Source organism: Podarcis filfolensis, assembly GCF_964270895.1.
Source record: "Podarcis filfolensis genome assembly, chromosome: 4".
Taxonomy (NCBI): Eukaryota; Metazoa; Chordata; class Lepidosauria; order Squamata; family Lacertidae; genus Podarcis; species Podarcis filfolensis.
In genome coordinates, this window is record NC_139607.1 from 68,072,789 (window position 1) to 68,092,642 (window position 19,854).

The 19,854-nt window shown below is 41.4% G+C and overlaps 1 protein-coding gene across 2 annotated transcripts in view; it reads left to right on the forward strand.

Moving 5' to 3' along the window:
• The window catches only part of MYH15 (myosin heavy chain 15), a 95,231-nt gene that overhangs the window by 48,907 nt on the left and 26,470 nt on the right, over positions 1-19,854 (forward strand). For both annotated transcript variants that reach the window (XM_083611367.1, XM_083611368.1), the window contains exons 24-31: positions 3,136-3,272; positions 4,874-5,129; positions 10,084-10,326; positions 11,070-11,246; positions 11,861-12,006; positions 13,023-13,113; positions 16,274-16,663; positions 19,671-19,797. In XM_083611367.1, coding sequence (XP_083467493.1) covers positions 3,136-3,272; positions 4,874-5,129; positions 10,084-10,326; positions 11,070-11,246; positions 11,861-12,006; positions 13,023-13,113; positions 16,274-16,663; positions 19,671-19,797 — 1,567 coding nt within the window. The remainder of the gene's footprint in view (positions 1-3,135; positions 3,273-4,873; positions 5,130-10,083; positions 10,327-11,069; positions 11,247-11,860; positions 12,007-13,022; positions 13,114-16,273; positions 16,664-19,670; positions 19,798-19,854) is intronic.

A 19,854-nucleotide genomic window follows, 5' to 3' on the forward strand; every position in this document is an offset into this window, starting at 1 on the left:
TACACGTTACATCAGTTAAAATAACAACATGACAATCAGAAGTGGAAATCAAGAAGGTAGCTCCCCACAGATGATGTGTGGCACCTAACACATTACACCAAATTGAGGCTGCTTGTGTGTCATTATTCAGCTTTAAGCACCCAGGCCAAGGGGCAAGCCAAACAAATATTCAACAAGAACAAAGATTAATGCAAGTAGAAGGCTAAATACAGAGACCCCCATGGTAATAACTAGGCAGGGTGGATCCACCCATTAAAACAACTAGATAGGTTGGGCCTTCCTAGTCCCCCTGAATTCAACCCCTGAACAATAAAATTGCAGCACGACTAACAGTCAGCACAGCCAGGCATGGCATATAAAAACAACCTTAAAAGCAAAAAAATTACCTGGCAAATGGCCCCTGGAGTGAAACAGTCTTCACTAAGTGACAGAAAACAGCAAGAGAATGGCACCACTGCCATTTTCTCGCTTCCGTTCTGTGTTGTATTTATGTAAACCACTTAAGATTTCTATTGAAATATAGAACAGTATACAAGTTAGTTAAGGAAATGAAGGTAAAGGTAAAGGTAAAGGTACCCCTGCCCGTACGGGCCAGTCTTGCCAGACTCTAGGGTTGTGCGCTCATCTCACTCTATAGGCCGGGAGCCAGCGCTGTCCGCAGACACTTCCGGGTCACGTGGCCAGCGTGACAAGCTGCATCTGGCGAGCCAGCACAGCACACGGAAACGCCGTTTACCTTCCCGCTGGTAAGCGGTCCCTATTTATCTACTTGCACCCTGGGGTGCTTTCGAACTGCTAGGTTGGCAGGCGCTGGGACCAAATGACGGGAGCGCACCCCGCCGCGGGGATTCGAACCGCCGACCATACGATCGGCAAGTCCTAGGCACTGAGGTTTTACCCACAGCGCCACCCACGTCACTCAAGGAAATGAAAGAGAGGGGCAAATAGAATCTCATGTGACAAGTGTTCCAAAGCACACAAAGAAGGCTATCTAGTTCATGGGTAGGCAAACTAAGGCCCGGGGGCCGGATCCAGCCCAATCAACTTCTAAATCCGGCCGATGGACGGTCCAGTTATCAGCGTGTTTTTATATGAGTAGAATGTGTCCTTTTATTTAAAATGCATCTCTGGGTTATTTGTGGGGCATAGGAATTCGTTCTTTTTTCTTCTTCTTCGAAATATAGTCTGGCCCCCCACAAGGTCTGAGGGACAGTGGACCGGCCCCCTGCTGAAAAAGTTTGCTGACCCCTGATCTAGTCACCATTGCTGCCTTCACATGCAGCTTGCTTGGCTTATTGGAATTAGTGTGCAGAGGACCTGGGCTCATGCAAGGAACCCCATTTCAATAAACCTTAGCTGGAAATGCTGTTGATTTTCGTGGGCGACGTGTTCTAGTTCTGTGCTAGACGCTACACGGTTGGCCGTAGTGAGAAATGGGATGCTGCACCAGGTGGGCCTCTGGCCTGATCCAGTCAGTGGTGGACTTTGGGCTCTCAAATTTCATCAGTGCCCTGCGCAACACTAAAATTGCGCCCCCTGCCTCTCACATTCTGTTCTACGGCAATGTTGTGTGACCCCCTGCAGTCCAACACCGGGGGCCCCCCTGCAGCTCACACCAATTATGCTACCCTAAAACTGCCTCTGGATCCAGCAGGTCTCTTCTCATGCTAAAATCTCCAGCACTGTTCAGAAAACCGATGTGAAGAAGTAAGGGAAACACCTTTTCTAGCACTTCAGATTAAATGGCCAGAATAAATGCACCCCATAATGGTGAATGTCAGATCAAATTATAAAACAGGAAGGAAGTAGATCAGAAATACCACCAATTGTCTACCACCCAAGGATATATAATTCACAGCTCTGATTGTACCTGTAATGCTTCAATTGCCATTCATCATTACTAATAGCTAGATTTTTCAAAGGAATTGATGTAAAAGAATAGAACTAATTGCCACTTTTATGAATAATATTTTTTTTAAACCTTGCCAAGGGTAGAGACATACCCCCTAGCTTTCAAACATCCAGATATGTCTTTATTCTTTTCCTTTGACTTTTTAAAAATATGCTTTTTGCAAGGTAGAGTATTGTAATATAGGGTAGATATAGGATAGTCTGTCACTATTTTCAATCGCATACTGGTAAGTTCAGGATGCACAGTTATAGTTGATTGGGAAGCCTTGTGCAACAAATCTGCTCCCCCCCCCAAAAAAAACCAACCCCAGGCTTTTTGCAATAAGGAAAAGGGTGGTATAATTCACTGGAAAGAGTGGGAAAACAGTTTGATGCAACATCATCTGATCTCCTGATCTCCAGAATGGATGCTCATTAAATAGCCAGTGCTGTCCAATCTCTCTGCAAACACATCAGGATGAGCATTCAGTAAACAGGTCATCTGGAAGCATTTACAAAATAACATGCATAGAGCTGTAGAAATTTATGATGCAATCCTTTCTTTATATACATAATGTTTTATTAGTTTTTTTAACATATCATTTTCAACAGTAATTAAACATACTTTTACATCTTATTCAAATTTTTTACTTCCATCAATCCTGTCTGAAAATTTTCCAATCTAATGCATTTCTTATCTTCCAATCTATGCATTTCTTATCTTCCCTATTACATTTCAAACTCATAACCAATATCACTATCTTTTTCTACTTTGTAGCACTTCGTATATTTCTCCTTACAAAACTTCTTGTAGTCCTACTAGCGTTGATTAGAGTTTCTCTTCAAATAATTCATATACTTCTTCCAATCTTCTGTAAATCTCTGGTCCCGCAGGGTTCGAATCCTTCCTGTCATTTTGTCCAATTCTGCAGAAATTTATGATGCAATCCTAGCCATGTCTGCACAGAACTAAGTGCTACATATTACCAGAAAGGGGTTGGTGGGTAGGAATGGAGCCTTGAGTTGTTTTGTGAGCAACAAAGCACACAGGACACTATAATGTCACTTCACCTTCCCTTGGTACAAGATTTTACGCTATTCAAAAACCAGCCAGTATAAGTTGCGTCATTAGTAATCTGACCCAGTTAGCACTGTTGTTTTGGAAATCTAAGATTGAATTGGACCATATTACACGTCAAGGGTTTGTTGAATTTGTAAGTCTTAGATTCATGGTATACATTTCAGGTCTTCTTTAAGGCTGGTCTTCTGGGACATTTGGAAGAAATGCGGGATGAAAGATTAGCCAAGATTTTAACACTAATTCAAGCAAGAGCCCGAGGCAGATTGATGCGCATTGAGTTCCAGAAGATTGTAGAGCGAAGGTATTTATGTATGGACTGCTTATGTCATAGTAAAGGTAAAGGTAAAGGACCCCTGAAAGTTAAGTCCAGTCACAAACAACTCTGGGATTGTGGCGCTCATCTCGCTTTACTGGCCAAGGGAGCCGGCGTTTGTCCGCCGACAGTTTTTCCGGGTCATGTGCCCAGCATGACTAAGCCGCTTCTGGTGAAACCAGAGCAGCACACGGAAACACCATTTGCCTTCCCGCCAGAGCGGTACCTATTTATCTATTTGCACTTTGACATGCTTTCAAACTGCTAGGTTGGCAGGAGCTGAGACCAAGCAACGGGAGCTCACCCTGTCCTTAAAAATTTGGATTTGGACAGTTTCAAGAATGCTACAATGATTACCCGTCCAAATTTGGGCCCCGTAAAGTATCTGCATCACAGATTTGGCTTGAAAAACTTCTAGAGCTGCTGGGATGTATTTGCCGCCCTGTCATGGGCTCACCCCATCATGGGGATTCGAACCGCCAACTTTCCGATTGGCAAGCCCTAGGCTCAGTGGTTTAGATCACAGCGCCACCCGCGTTTCCCATAGTAGACAGATACATATTTGGACACAAAATCATAATGTTTTCTATAATTGATAATGCCTTTCCAAGTTCTTCCTTAAGATCGGGGAAAATCCAAGTGATGAAACAGTAGAAGTTTGCTGGGAAGGGACTATGTCCTTGTAGCATAAGTGGTACTTTGAGGGAAAACTCTGACAAGGCTTTTGGATGTTATAATGATGTGAAGAGAAAAGGAAATGTGAGTGTTTTATGCTTCCTGATTCTTCACATGCACATCTCTCTAGAAATTGATCTTCTGGCATAACCCTCAGAAGGGAGATGGGGAAGTGTGGGGGCAGTTTTTGCCTTTCCTTACACGGTGGGATGAAAAGGATTTTGCACAGATGGAGAAGAACAGAAAGCATTAGACACTTGCCAGTCCTGTTCCATTTATCTCCTGTCTTTCTCACCTTGAAGGACAAGGCAACTCATGATATGATAAATATTGATTAAAGGAGAATACAGGTAGCTTGCTAACCAGCGACAATTATCATTATTATGACTGAAGCTGTTTCGGATCCAGGAGACGAAATAAGTAACCATGCAGTCATTGCTTTAAAAATGAAAAAAATGTAGAAAAGAAACAGACAGTTCCAGCATGGGCTAGACCAACTACAAATGAGAACCATGAAAATATTTTCAAAAATTGTAAGATTTAGTAAGGTCTCATCCACAGCATACGTGTAATGCACTCTTATACCACTTTAACAGCCATGGAGATTCTAGGAACTGTAGTTGTTAAGTATGCTGGATATTGTAGCTCTGTGAGTTTGGCACCCTTAACAAGCTACAGTTCTCAGGATTCTCCATGACTGCTAAAGTAGTATAATCGTGCTTTATATGTATTGGGTGGATGTAACCTAAGAGGAAACAAATGGGTAACAAGTGTGTACTTGTTGGAAAAAATAAAAATAACAATAAAAAATGGTATTGTGATGTGGGGAAGTCAAAGGACCATAGATAAATTTGCCCCATTACAGAGATCCTATGAAGCATGCTCAGGGGAGTGTCTTATTCTTCTTAAACCAGGGATGCCCTGCTTGTGATCCAGTGGAATATCCGAGCTTTTATGGTTGTGAAAAACTGGCCTTGGATGAAGCTTTTCTTTAAGATCAAGCCTCTGCTGAAATCTGCAGAAACTGAAAAAGAAATGGCCAATATGAAAGAAGAGTTCCTGAAATTAAAGGAGGCCCTGGAAAAATCTGAAGCCAGGAGGAAGGAGCTTGAAGAAAAGCAAGTATCTCTGGTGCAGGAGAAGAATGACCTGCTTCTTCAGCTGCAGGCAGTAAGTGGACCAAAATTATTTTGTTGTTGGAATATAGACCCGTTTGGGGGCAGCAGCATCAGACGCACAGTGCGAGCCTCACTTTAAAGCTGAAAAATCACACTTTTTTAAAAAAAACAACAACGTGGTGAATACAATTCATATAACATTTTATTGCATGGCACTTGCTATGAATCATGAAGTGGAATGAATAGTGAAACAGAGCTCTAAAGACTTAGCCCGAGCAATTATTAATATGCTGCTCAGTATCTAGTAAAAATAGAATCTACAGGCACTCGTGTTGTTTACAAGAACTGGCTCTGACTGAGAACAGATTGCCAAACATTTCCGCATTTGGGGAGGGGGGGGGAGGATGGAACAGAGAAGATAACTCGAACCTTTCCAGATATGCCAAGGGGAATACAAACACTTTCTGTTTGATTTGACTCGTTTGCTGGTGGCCCGGGGCAGTGGTCCGCATGCTGTAGGTGATGATGGCTCCAGTAGAAAGCAAGGGAGGGGTTGCCAACAGGTAACCTCAGACTGAATCTTAAATAGAAATATTACACAGTTTGGGAGGCTAGCTCTGCCCCAGGTTATTACAAATTTATTTTGAATGCCTTGTAGCAAGGAATTCATAGATGAAATGAATAAATAATGGAAGCTTTTTTAGTTCAAAGGGGCTTCCCTGTTTTCAAGACTGTGGTTTTGCTAGGACTTCTGGGCTGGAGGCATCGGAGTCATAGGGTGACAAAGGTCCTCTTCAGGTCTGATTGGTGTTGACAGAATGGACTCCTCCTCTGCTTGAACTTCCAGGGCAGTGGGGACTTCCAAGGTTGGCTCAGAGGGCAATTTCCCTCCAAGGACCCTTTGTTCCCCGATGAGGTGTCAAATCAGAAGGTTGTAACAAGTAGGCAGAATATCACCCCATAATGTTAACAGCAGCAGCACCAGCAGCACCATACTGAATTCACTAGGGATAAATAAAGTGTTGCACGCCTCCCAAATCTCCAAGCAATGCAGGATTCCAGGGGTTCTGTGCAATGAGGGACAGTGGAGACTGTGGTGTTTTTATGATATATGGTTTCTTTACACAGCATTAACTTACAACATCAACACCCCATAGCTTTCCCCCTAGCCAGAGCCTTGAATTTAAGCTTGCTTCTAGTCCAGCTCTCACACACAACTCTTGTGCTTCTCACTACCAGCCAGGTGAGGGAGGGGGGCCCACTCATTTGCCCTCTGGCACAAAGCCACTTTCTTATGGTAAAAAACCCCATATTTATGGGCCCTTGGCTGCTTCATTCAACAGTGGGATCCTCCATTATATGTTAATCCTTGCTGGATCCAGGAATAGAATTGAACATTGCTTTTTAAATACCAAGGAATTAATGCAAGATAGCAAAGGAGCCCCAAATGGATAGAATAAACCTGCACTAGGCACTTTGAAGAGCTCAGGCCAGCTTCCAGATTAAGGATGGCTCCAGCAACAGAATCAGGATTCCCAAATATTAACCTTAAAAAAAAACAGTTTGAGTTCCTTCATATGAACTCTTTATCAATTTCACTTTTTCTGCCCAAAGTGGAGAAGTAGAATTGACATGGAACGCCTTTATCATTCAGCCTGGACACTGAGATCCAGCTCCGAGGGCCTTCTGGCAGTTCCCTCACTGCAAGGAGTGAAGAGGGCCTTCTTGGTGGTGGTGCCCACCCTGTGGAACGCTCTCCCGTCAGTCGTCAAAGAGATAAGCAATTACACAACCTTCCATAGACATCTGAAGGAAGCCCTGTATCAGGAATCTTTCAATGTGTGATGTTCTGTTGTGTTGTATACCTTGTTGGAAGACACCTAGAGTGACCTGGGCAACCCAGCTAGATGGGCGGGGTACAAAAAATAAATAATTATTATTGTTAGAGTTGGTTCACACATTCCACCAGGAGGCATCTGTTTAGAGTAATCAAGTGAGGCAAAATCAAGAGATCACATACATGTGTGAACCAGCCCCAAGTCTAGGTGCATAGTTAAATTTACCTAGCTTCTTCATGGAACTCCAAATAAAAAACCCCCTAAAACTTAACAAAACGATGGGGCATTGCAGTAGAAGTAGACTTGCTGTAATAAAGACCATAATTTTATTTTATTTCAAAAAAGTTGATATATTTATAATTCCCCAGTGATTATATTATATTACACACACACACACAATTACACAAATTAACAAAGGGGCACTGTCAATTATGCCACTTCTCATTGGTGGTGTAACAGGGATTGCTCCATAGGTCCTTGTGACAGACAGACAACCATCACATTACGATCTCAATATTTAGGAAAGAATAGCAGTTTTTCTAGTGACTAAATATTGCAATAGGAATGTTGAGAGAATGTGATTTTCTGCAATAGATGTGCTGTCTTGAAACATAAACTCCAATTCTCCTGCAAAGAAACAAGCAATATGCTTTCATTTATTATATTCAGAGCAATCATATTGGAAAGTCTCTTTAAAACTGTGGACATGTGCAATGAGAGATGTACAAACTACCTAGCAAAACCATGATAATATGTAGAAATTAACAAAGGGGCACTGTCAATCTTTTGATCTACAAAATCTGGAATAAAGAAGTTCTTTTTATATTACAGTATTGCAGTTCATAATTAAATATTCAGAAAGTTTCTTCCTCACAGTAAAAGACAGACATTAGGAACATTCATATTCAGTTGTGAGATGTCAGCGTGTATATTTTGTATTAAATTTAGACTTCTCGGGAATCTTTATCTCTAAATAAGTACATTAAAAGAAAATAACAATTGCTTTCCATAATTTGTTCAACTAAGGACTGGTGTCTTAGTTTTGCTTTGCATTAGTTTACATTACTTTACATGCAAATAAAAGAACTGCAATACTTAAAAGGCTTGGATATAAATACTAATGTTTTTCATCTATATTCCAATCAGTTGAGTTGGTTACCATGGCAAACCACTGAAGCAAGGAGATGTTAAACTTGGAGATGTGGCATTTTACATGCAATTTGCAAGCATGCTGTTGAACTAGCAAAGAAATTATTTGAAAAGATGACAAAGAATGCAGATTTTAAATTTTTGAGAGCTTACAGCACATTCCAAACTGAGTGACTGTTTATTATTAGTACACAGAATGTTTTTAACACATAAAGTGGTTTGTAATCACTATCATGTTCATCTTCCTAAATCCCTTGTGGGACACTATTATTTTCATTCAAAAGACGAGGAACTGTGGCTGAAACAGTCAATTGAATTGTTTCCAGATGGCAGCTTATTGTGCAATCAGTGTTACTCATGTACACAAGTCTTTTTCAACATCTACATGACAATGCTGTCATCAGAATGCCAGGCCATACCTTAATAATAATCAGTTTTCCCCCTACCATAGAAAATCCATAAAAATAACCCATTATACTGTATATCTGCAGTCACTACTAGGGTGTAAACTCGATTGCGTGTTTTTTGTGGTGAGAAGTTTGTCACATAGGTGGTGACATTTCAGTCAGTGGCCTCTAATGCAAACCCCTACTGCCATTTGCTCCTCACCTGTGAACCACCTAGCTATGTTGTTTGCGACAACCCACACAGTCTGAGTGTGCTTATTTCCCCTAATTGCTGCATGCTGAAGGCACTTTCAGATTTCAGCAACCAAGCCAGAAGGAGCTCTTCTCTCAAGATCTCCACACAGAACGTGTGGGATTCTGTCGGAGACTGTAACTGAAATGGTCTTTAAAATATTATTATTTAAATAATGCAGAGGTCTTACATGAGATTATTCTAGTGTCAGTCTTAGCTAAAGACTTAGCTAAAAATAAAATAGCCCTCTAGCACAAAACATCAATATTAACAAAACAAATGGAAATGGATATTGCCCCTCCACCCAAAGGGCAACTTTCCGTTTTGCCTGTTGTGAAACATGGTGACTAAGGCTGATAACATTTGCTCTTGTAGACTTCATTCTTCATGTAGAAATATTTGCATGTGTAGGCAGTACAGAAGGGTGGGGGAAGTAGTGGAGTGCAAAGGAAGAGCAACTGAGGGAAGGGACAGCAAACAAACATCCAGATAAATTCCATCCAGCTCTGCCCACTGGTTTGGATGGCAAGTGACAAAATAGCAGTGAATAGCTATGACTGAAAAATGAGAATGTGTGGAAGCAAATGCACACAGAGGAAAATTAGATCCAAGGCCCCCATCTGGAAGCATCCCCTATGTCACTAATATATTCATTCATGTCTATGCATACGCAGAGATGTTGTTGCTGTTATTTAAAGCAGGTCTTTTTCACCAGGAGGAACGTCTTGCCTCAGAAGGCTTGCTTAGCAATCCTTTGGCTTTTTCAGGGGGTTAGGGAAAACAGTTATGTTCAGAAGAACCTTTCTGTCACCTGCAGGGTTGATAGAGGCAGTGATATGGGTCCTATCTTGGCCCAACATCTCTTATTTTGCTGCATAACAGAGATGGGGAATCTGTGGTTCTTCACAAGTTATGGGACTGTAGCTCCCATCATGCCAGACCATTGGCCATGCTGACTGGGTCTGATGCAAACTGCAGCCTAACAACATCTGGATTGCCACAGATGTAATCCCACTGTATAGTCTCTGCTCAGCTGTTACATTATCTTCCAATGGTGTGTTTCATTGTTAACCTTTACCAAGAGGACTCATAATGGGTACATTTGGTGAGGGGGCAGAAATGAATACCAGTCATTCAGGCCTGTTATCTATCTACAGGGTTATGAAGGTGCCCAGAATTAATGCGCTGAACAATTAATGTCAATTATCTCCCAAGCTGTTCATATCTGATCGTTCATCTGTGCGTAAGATTGATATATCAATCTCGCAATGTGTGAGAGCACACTCATCCTCAAGAGAGAGAAAATTCGTGGATGAGAAGTCGTTTGGTACATAAGTTTTCTCCCTAACCACTAACGCAGTCCCTTGCAAATCCTGACAGGAGCAAGACACCCTGGCAGATGCAGAAGAACGATGTGACTTGCTGATTAAATCTAAGATCCAGCTGGAGGCCAAAGTCAAAGAGCTGACTGAGCGGGTGGAAGATGAAGAGGAGATGAACTCTGAGCTGACATCCAAGAAGAGGAAGCTGGAAGATGAATGCTCTGAGCTGAAGAAGGACATTGATGACCTTGAAATAACACTGGCAAAAGTGGAGAAAGAAAAACATGCCACTGAAAATAAGGTAGCTTTAATACTTGGCCATTAAAAAAAATCCACCCTCAGAGCAGCTTTATGGCAGTGATCAATACGCAAGTCTATAATTTTCCAAAACTCTTGGCTGGGAAAAGATCTGGCTACATGCTCCGTCTGTACTATGTCAGGCTAATAAGAAGACAGCTATGTTTTTGCCCATGGGAACAGTCTAGGGATTCTTTGAAAGTACCTATAAAGACTGATGCAATTTATGAACCAGGAGATCTGTGATCTTGCTATCAGCAACCTTCTGCCTGGTCTATTTAATATATTTATATTTTGTCTTTCTCTTACAATGGAACTCAAGACAGTGTACATGTGGTTCCCAGATCTCCTTTTAGGTACTGACTAGACCCGGACCTTTCACAAGGTGGCTACATCATGTCCCTTAGACTAGAAAGTTGTTGTGCAAGGTATTTCTGGCCCTATATTCGGTGCCCGAATTTTCATGTTTTAAGAACTGGGAATTGAACAGTACCACATTAGACACCTGATGTATGCTACTTGCTTTCCTTGCTTCCCCACCTGATATCTGGAATTCAGTTCACATGACCAGATAATCCAAGAAAACCAAGCATCACTTGCATGGATGAAAAATTATTTGTGGGAATCAGTCCCACATTCATACATAGCACTCGGTCCACTTCAACCACAGCGCGGGCAGGGAAGAGAAACCTTTGAGCTAAGATTTCTTTGCAAAAACTTCTGGCCTGTGTCTTCCTTCCCCAACAGGTTAAAAATCTGACAGAAGAAATGGCAGCACTTGATGAGACTATCAGCAAGCTGACGAAGGAAAAGAAGTCATTGCAGGAAGCTCACCAGCAGGCCTTGGATGACCTGCAAGCAGAGGAGGACAAAGTCAACACACTGAGCAAGGCTAAAGTGAAACTGGAGCAGCAAGTTGATGATGTATGTTTGCACTGCTGTTCGTTCACCTAGGTTGTTTGGGGGTCGGGGTTGGACATTCAAGTGGCTTTGGTTGTCCCGTTATAAATGTTGGACCTATTATTGAAATAGGTGACAATGAAAGTCGATCTGTTGTTCAATTTCTGAATAGAAGGTAAAGGCAAGGAATTCATTTGCATTCCAAGTTTCACATAGAGATGCTGTGGTGGGGCCATAGCTCAGTGGTAGAGCACACCAAAGTATAATCCCTGGGTCTCCAGGTAGGGCTGGAAAAAGACTCCTGTCTGGAGCTCTGGAGAGTCACCAACAGACTCAGTCAGTGTTGACAATTTGCAGCTGGATAGATCAGTGGTCTGACTCAGCATGGTATCTTCATATGTTCCTATGAATGGTGGGGAGCGGGAGGTAGTTCCACACCCCTTTCTAGTATTTTGTTCAGCATGTTCCTTATGGGGAAAGAGGTCAGTCTGCTTACATCAATAAAAAGAGGACTCAGTTTCTCTAAACTTCAGTACGGCTTACAGTACCTGAAGATGCTGCCAAATGTCTGGTCTGCCAAGAACTTGAAAAGTTGAGTGGCTATTTTCTCCCATATCTGTCCCTTTTCATTTCTGTAGCTCGAGGGCTCTCTTGAACAAGAAAAGAAAGTGAGGATGGATCTGGAAAGAGCCAAACGCAAACTGGAGGGTGACTTGAAGCTGACTCAAGAAAGTGTCATGGACTTGGAAAATGATAAGCTGCAGTTGGATGAAAAGTTAAAGAAGTAAGGTGGTGTTAGATTTCTTAGCGGCAGAGGCTGTTTTTATACTGTAAAACATTCACTGCCCTATGATGCTTTGTACCCTGTGTAAAACGCAAGAAGCGAGTAACAATAATATCTTGCAGTGCCACTATATTTTCAGTCCCAGGAAAGCAGCCAAAAACAGGTTTGTTTAGTCCCTGGTGAGTTGCCATATGTGACTGGTGGGTGTGTTTAGCTTGATGGGTCAAAGGTTCTGTAGGCCTGCTATACACACACACACACACACACACACACACACACACACACACACCCCACAACTAGAAATAGGGTTGCCTAGTGAGACAGTTCCATAAAACAGTAACAACATAGAAAATAGAAAGGTAGACCAAATTTGCTACCTCCAAGTGGAGGCCAGCCAGCCAGATTCAACTCCCCATGCTCCAGTCTGCTTTTCTTCCTTCCATCTGGTATGGTTTTGTGCTCCACGTCATAGCAGATTGGGCTTTGGCAGGCAGATCAAAATGTAGTTCACTTAACCAGCTTTTCCCTCCAACAGAGTTCTAACAGGTACCAGATTTCTGTGTTACTTAGATTGCAAATTTGCAGGCAGCAATTTCCTAAGGATCTTGAAACGTAGCAGGAATGAGTCATATTCAGGCTTTATAGCTCCTGTATGGAGCATCAGATGGGTAAGGAATGGAGCCACACTAAGTAGCCAGTCCACCTTTCGTAGTGTGTGCTGACTACTAGTCCTGTCCTTGGCATCCTTGCATACAGTGTGAATGTACAGTGGTGGCTGGTCTTCCATCCAACCTGGAATTCTGTGTGGTTGGGGAGAAGACTTCATATGTGCTGCTGTACACATGAACACCCCTCCTGCAAGGGGGGGGGGAAAGGTTAGTCATGCATGCATGTGTTGCTCTATGCAAACACCTGAATAGGGCTATAGTCATTGTTTGTTCTGAGATGGCATTTCAGCTTAAAAGCAACCAACTAATTACTCCATTGTACTCAAACCCAATCTATTGCATTAATAGGAAAGAATTTGAAATCAGTCAGATGAGCTCCAAGATTGAGGATGAGCAGGCCATAGTGATGCAGCTCCAAAAGAAGATAAAAGAGCTTCAGGTAATTATTCCTGCTCAGTTTCTCTCGGTACTGGATATACTGGACATTGTATTATAAGAAAGCCTTGCGTTTTGTACAGGTTGTAATCCTATTTGATCTGAATTCCAGGTTATTAGAAATCTTTTAAGGTCACAAGAAAAGCTCTACTGGATCAGATTAGACATCCGCCCCTCTCTCTCTCTCTTTAATATATCTTTATTAATTTAAAATAAATACATTTATGAAAAACAGACCCACATACAAGTAAAAAAAATACAATCAAACAAAAAAAAATAACAGAAAAATCAAACAAACCACCACACTATAAGATATAAGAAGATTAATATAATTATCATCATATATACTCCTGGTATTGAACACAATTATAAAATTTATAGAAAAGAAATTTAAAACTGACTTCCAGTTAATCTCACTGTACTTTGTCTATCCATTACTTTATGCCACACAGTTACATATTTCTTGTATAATTTCTTTTTACCTCCCTACAAACTTATATTTATACAATACTGGGATCAGTCTAATTCTGCCCAATTAGACATCCAACTCGTTCATCACCCTGTTTTCCAGAGTGGGCAGCTCTGGGAAATCTTGAAAGCAGGGATTGAAGGTGACAGCTTTCTCCCATTGTTTGGCCTCCTCCTTCCCAGCCTCTGGTATTCAGTGGCCTACTACCACCAAACCTGTAGCTATCACTTAGCTACCAGAACCAACAGCCATTGACTATAGATGACGGAGAAATTAAATTAACTGTGCATTGAAAGGTGGACCTACCTAATTTGCATATTCCCAAGCAGTATGAGAACAGAAACACAGTCAGCCTTCAAAATTCACACTTCTCTGAATTTTGTGATGAAATTCTTCAACCAACCAGTGTTTACAAAAATGTGCCTTATTAGGTGAAAGTGTGCATAAACATGAATATATTAGTGAAAATAAAACACAACAATTCATTCTATTAGGGGAATCCTTGCAAAAGATGTAGGTCAGTCAAAACTGCATACAAGAATGGGTTTAATTCAGAGAAATTCACAACAATATTCTGATGAATTTTCATGAGGATTAAAAAACTAGCAAATGTTATAACTTTGTTACGTGTCATGTGAAGAGCTATGTTAGTAAAGAATGAGGAGGAGGAGTAAGATTTTTGGACATATGATTTGGCTTTTTCTATTTTTTGATTTCTTAACCTATTTTGAAGGCTCAGAAAAGGTTAAACAATTAAAACCAATGTTTTGCCACAATGTAGTGGCAAAACACTGGAAAGATAAAAATATACCCACTAAAGAGGAATGGGTAGTCAAATTGTGCGAGTACTTGGAGCTCGCAAAGCTGACAGATGCAATAAGAGATAAACCTAAAAAATTGGTGAAAGAAGAATGGGAATGTTTAAATAATTATTTAGGGGACAAGGGCTCAGCAAGAAAGATCTGGCTATGTTTAGAATGATACCGCATAGAGAAATGTTCCCTGATACCAAGATGAGGGATTCCTTTGGAATGCAGATAGAGTTAATTGATAAGAATAATGATCTGTTGTGAGCTTGACGGAAGTGTACAATAGATGAGCTTTCCTGCTTTGGCTCATCTTCCTTTTTCCTTTCCTTTTCTTTTTTTCTTTTTCTTTTTTCTTTTCTTTTATCTTTCCCATAATTGCTTATGTTCTGTGTCATGTACTTCGATTTTTTTTTGTAGTCCCCCCCCCATTACTATTAAGGAATTTTTCTTTGTAATTTTGGTTGTCTATATTTATATGTACCTGTTTACATGTACCTGTTTAAAGCAAAATAAAAGTTAAGGGGAAAAAAAATTAAAACCAAATCTACACAAACACAGAAAATAAAATTTATAAGATGCTCTGTGGAGAGCAGCTGGAGGCTATGTGTGTGCATTGTTTATGCATATTGGCTCTTTTCAGACCTTCAAGTGAACATGTAGAGCAAGGATGTGGAGCCTAAGTCCTCCCAGATATTGTTAGATTCCAACTCCTATTAGCCCCAGTTCATAGTCAGGCTTGGGGATGAGGGGAGTTGTGGCCAAACATTATCTGGAGGTCCTCAGATTTCCCATCCCTAGTCTATAGGCTGAGAGTGGGCACGAGTCTGCTTTCTTCCCTTCTCAGCGTGTGTTCACCAGCACAGGGCTTGTTGTGCTGGATTTTGAGGGTGAAACCATTGATCACAAGCAGGCTTAAATGAAATTCCGTTCTTGAGCAACAAGAATCCTAATAACAGAAGGTGCCTTGTTGAGTTGGTGGTTGGGAACGATAATAAGAGACACATTTGAAGGAAAGATATTTAAGAAGAAAGGGATGGAAGCAGGGAAATTGGCTTCTAGGCAGTATATCCTTAATGGAAAGGGAACATTCGCCTCTGACTGTATTGTCCTTAGTTACAAGCACCTAGGGGCTTGCTAGTCAGTAAAAGAACAGAATACACCTCAGAGGAAGACAATGTGAATTGCAGCGATGTGTTAACACTGGCAACAAAGTTTGCACAGAAGTAAGAAACTCTGTCAAGAATAAAAACAGTCCCTTTGGCTGCTGATCTATGGAGGTTCTATGACCTCCTTGGTTTTGCAGCTGCCAAAGTTGCTCTTTCTTCCCTCTGGAGGGGGTGGGATGTGGCATTAATAATTCTGCAACTTGCTTGCTGCCCAGAGGCAGAATGTGTGACTAACCAGTTTTGACAGTTCTAGTACAGAGGTGAATTACGGAAAGGGACCACAAATGCTTGCTGCTACCCTATATTTCACCCCCTACTCACAATTTTAAAGTGGCAGGGGACACTCTTTGTAACGGAATACTCCACTTCCAATATTATCTTGCTTTTAAAAATTTCTATTTTGCCATACTGTTGGAGCAATCCTGCACAATATTAGTTGGAAGTAGTTCCCAGTGGGCAATGGAGGTAAGTGTAAGTAGGACTGCAGCCTGGGTGTCTGATGTCTTGGAAAGATGGCAGAGAACATTTCCCCAGATGATTAAAAACATCTAACCAAGTTGCAATTCATGATTTAAAGTTCTGACCCAAATTCAGAGTGAGAGAACACTCTGAATTTGAGGGTTCAGAGTTACCACAAAGGTTACTTCCAATGTCTTAAGATGGAGGCACTGTGGTGTCTAGGGCTGTGCTGTTATGCTCACATGCTTCTCTGTCTGATAGGCCCGCATAGAGGAACTTGAGGAAGAGCTAGAAGCAGAACGAGCTGCCCGCGCAAAGGTGGAGAAGCAAAGATCAGACCTGGCCCGAGAGCTGGAAGAGCTGAGTGAGCGGCTGGAAGAGGCTGGGGGCGCCACTGCGGCACAGCTGGAGATGAACAAGAAGCGGGAGGCCGAGTTTCTGAAGCTGCGGCGGGACCTTGAAGAGGCCACGCTGCACTACGAGGCAACCGCAGCTACACTCAGGAAGAAGCACGCAGACAGCATGGCAGAGCTTGGGGAACAAGCAGACAACCTGCAGCGGGTCAAACAAAAGCTGGAGAAAGAGAAGAGTGAGCTGAAGTTGGAAGTGGACGATCTGTCTTCCACTATGGAGCAAGTGATCAAGGGAAAGGTAAAGCCTCTGGGTTTTACTGTGAAGACAGAGCGGATGGAGATAGGGGTATTTTCAAGCCAACCTGGATTAGCTACAACCAAAACTAAAACCATTCAGTTCCACAAAGTCAGATCAGTGAATCAAAAATAGGAGGCTTTGTCCAGCCAAGTTCTGCTGGGAGTAGGCTCGCTGAAATGAATAGAGCCAAGTTAGTCACATTCACTCATTTCTTAGGGGAGTTGCATTCTTTGAATAGCTGCAAACAATGTTCATGCAATACATCAGGTATGCATATAGAAAAGGCCACACAGAAATGCCAAGTGGTTAAACAATGGAGCAAAATATGACAAATGGTTGGATCCAAAAATCTCTCTGTTCTTGTGGGGATGTCATTGATTTTCTTTCCTGGCTGAGCCCTCCTGCGTCACATTATGTGTCAGTCACACACCGGAGGGTCTCTTGATCTGCTGGAACAGCTTTTCAGGGGGTTGCTGGGGGGCGAGGGGAGCTGTAGCCTGGGGGATCAGTAACTCCCAGATACAAGCAGAAGAACCTTTTGCTCTCAGAAGGGGAAACCTTTCAATCCAAGAATTTGCAAATGTAAAGCAGGCAATCAAGAATCACAGGAAGGAGTAAGAGAGGAAGTACAGTGTGTGTGGAGATGCAATGACAAAATATTGTTACGCCCCATGCCAATCTCCGAGCAGTATGAGATTCCAGGGGTCCAGGCACTTACCAAGGGTTTATGTTTCCTTTTGGAAATGAGGCACAGCAGACACTGCAGTGTTTTTATGATATATGGTTTATTTACACATATATAGTACTGGAGCCTACAATGAAGAGGTTCCCAGCATTACACTTCAAGAGAGTCTTTTGCTTCTCCCACAGCCTTGGATCTAAACAGAAATCAGCCGTGTTCTCTGTCTCCCTTCACAGTTTTGCCAGTACATCCTTACTAACTGCCATCCTTAAAAAACTAAGACTAGCTTTTTGTCTTATTAACTAAAATCAGAGCCTGGGGAGGGGCTTCACCCATTTGGCTGTCTGGCATTGAATCTCCAGATGATCCATCTGGTACCTTTGGTTGGGTTAAAGACTCAGCCATTATCAAGTGGTTACCTCATGAGGAAGCTGGCCAGCGTTATTTCCAACCTTTGCTCAACCCTTTTAGGGGAGTCTGATCCCACCACAAACTCATAACAATTTCTCCCTTGAGTGCCTGCCTTCTCTGAGAATCATGCTTGCCTAACTTCTTAGCCTTCAAGTGTCCATTTTAACTTCTTAAATTAATTATATACAGTCATACCTCATGTTACGGATGCTTCAGGTTATGTGTTTTCGGGTTGTGGACTGCAGGAAACCCGGAAGTACCGGAACGGGTTACTTCTGGGTTTCTCTGCTCGCACATGCGCAGAAGCGCTAAATTGTGCTATGTACAGAAGCGCCAGATCGCACCGGTGCCTGCGCAGACGCGGCACTTCAGGATGCGAATGCTGTGGGTTGCGGACGTGCCTCCATCAAGGATTACATCTGCAACCCGAGGTTCCACTGTATTTACTTTTGCTCATCTTACTATGCCTTACAACTCTAGGATATTCACCATGTTGAATCAGACACTGGGTTTTCCAAATTTTTCTCCACATATCATTCTGTAATCATTTCTAAAACTCCTCCAGTCGTACTTGGTACTAGCTTTTTGGCAAACCATAATGCATCGCTATTAATAAATGTCAAAATCCATATTAGGGCAATATATTTATTAGGCCAACCAAAATATCACCAAATAGCATGCAAGCTTTTGCATCCTCTAATAATTCATAGATATTCTGATATATTTATGATGGCTTTGCAGATCACACTATTCTCATACAGAATGCTAAACTAGTATACTTTCTGATTTTGGCAGGAGGGGGAATGAAGGTGGAGTATGTTTTTTTCCACATTATGATCTTTGGAAAGCTCTCATCCTGCGTAGGTTTTATAAATGATATACAGAACAATTGAATAATACTCCTCTGGGGATATTTAACTCCCAAGCAACTCTTAAGGCATCTCTTAAGAAGGATGTGTTTATGGCTCACAGATGTGTAATTTTCAGTGTGAACTTTTTTCTATCGCATCAATTCAGTTCAATAATTCAGAGCTGTTATTAATTACATGATTGATTCCCTTCCATTTGCCACACACTGTCATGTAACGATTTCTACTAGAGAAGTAGCTGTGCTAGTCTTTTGTAGCAAAAAATGACAAAGATTTTTGTGGTACCTTAAGCACTAACAAATTTCATATGGCATAAGCTTTTGTGGCCTACAGGGAACACTGCAGCTGATGAAGTGAACTCTGGTCCACAAAAGTTTATGTCATAATAAATTTATCCATCTTTAAGGTGCCACAAGACTCAGTGCAAACAACAATCATATAGTAGCTCAGTGTGTTTGCTTTTGCTTTTGCTTTTGTATGACTCCAGTAAGATATTAACAACAAAAAATAATGTTCTTCTTGTTGTCAAAATATATTATATAGCTGAAGCAAACTGGTGAGTATGTATGTGATAAAGACAAAAGGTTATCGTAGTCTTGCGTGCAAGATTATGTAAGTCTTACTGTACTTTGAAACTGTTGGACACAATTAATTATTTTAAAAGAATCTGTTTTTATTATTCCTTCCAGTAAACTGAATCTTTGGTATATGCATATAAAAATACTTTTTAAAATATATCATTGCAGCTATTGCTCTTTTTCTAATTATAATTGTTGGTGGGCCCTTTTCATTTTTGCAAATTTTGTAAACCAAATTTTACACTTTGCACAGAAATTGTGGCCCTAATGTTGGATGGTTTATGTTTTGCCTCCTGAATTTCTAGACTAATTGGCATATGCCAAGATTTATCTTTCTGTTACATAGAAAAAGATTGTCATGATCTTTCTTAATTGTCAGATATTGGTCTTTTTATGGGACAAATGAGATGAGCAATGCACTTTGATTGGGATTGGGTGTTTGATTACCTTTGTTCTAACCACATTAGGCAAATGCAGAAAAACTCTGTCGTACTCTGGAAGACCATCTCAATGAGGCAAAAACTAAAGTGGACGAGATGACTCGTGTGGTGAATGACCTCACTGCCCAAAAAGGGAAGCTGCAAACTGAAAATGGTAGGTTGGGCAAACACTGTTATAGCCATAGGAAGTGTGAGCATGGCAACACCTTAC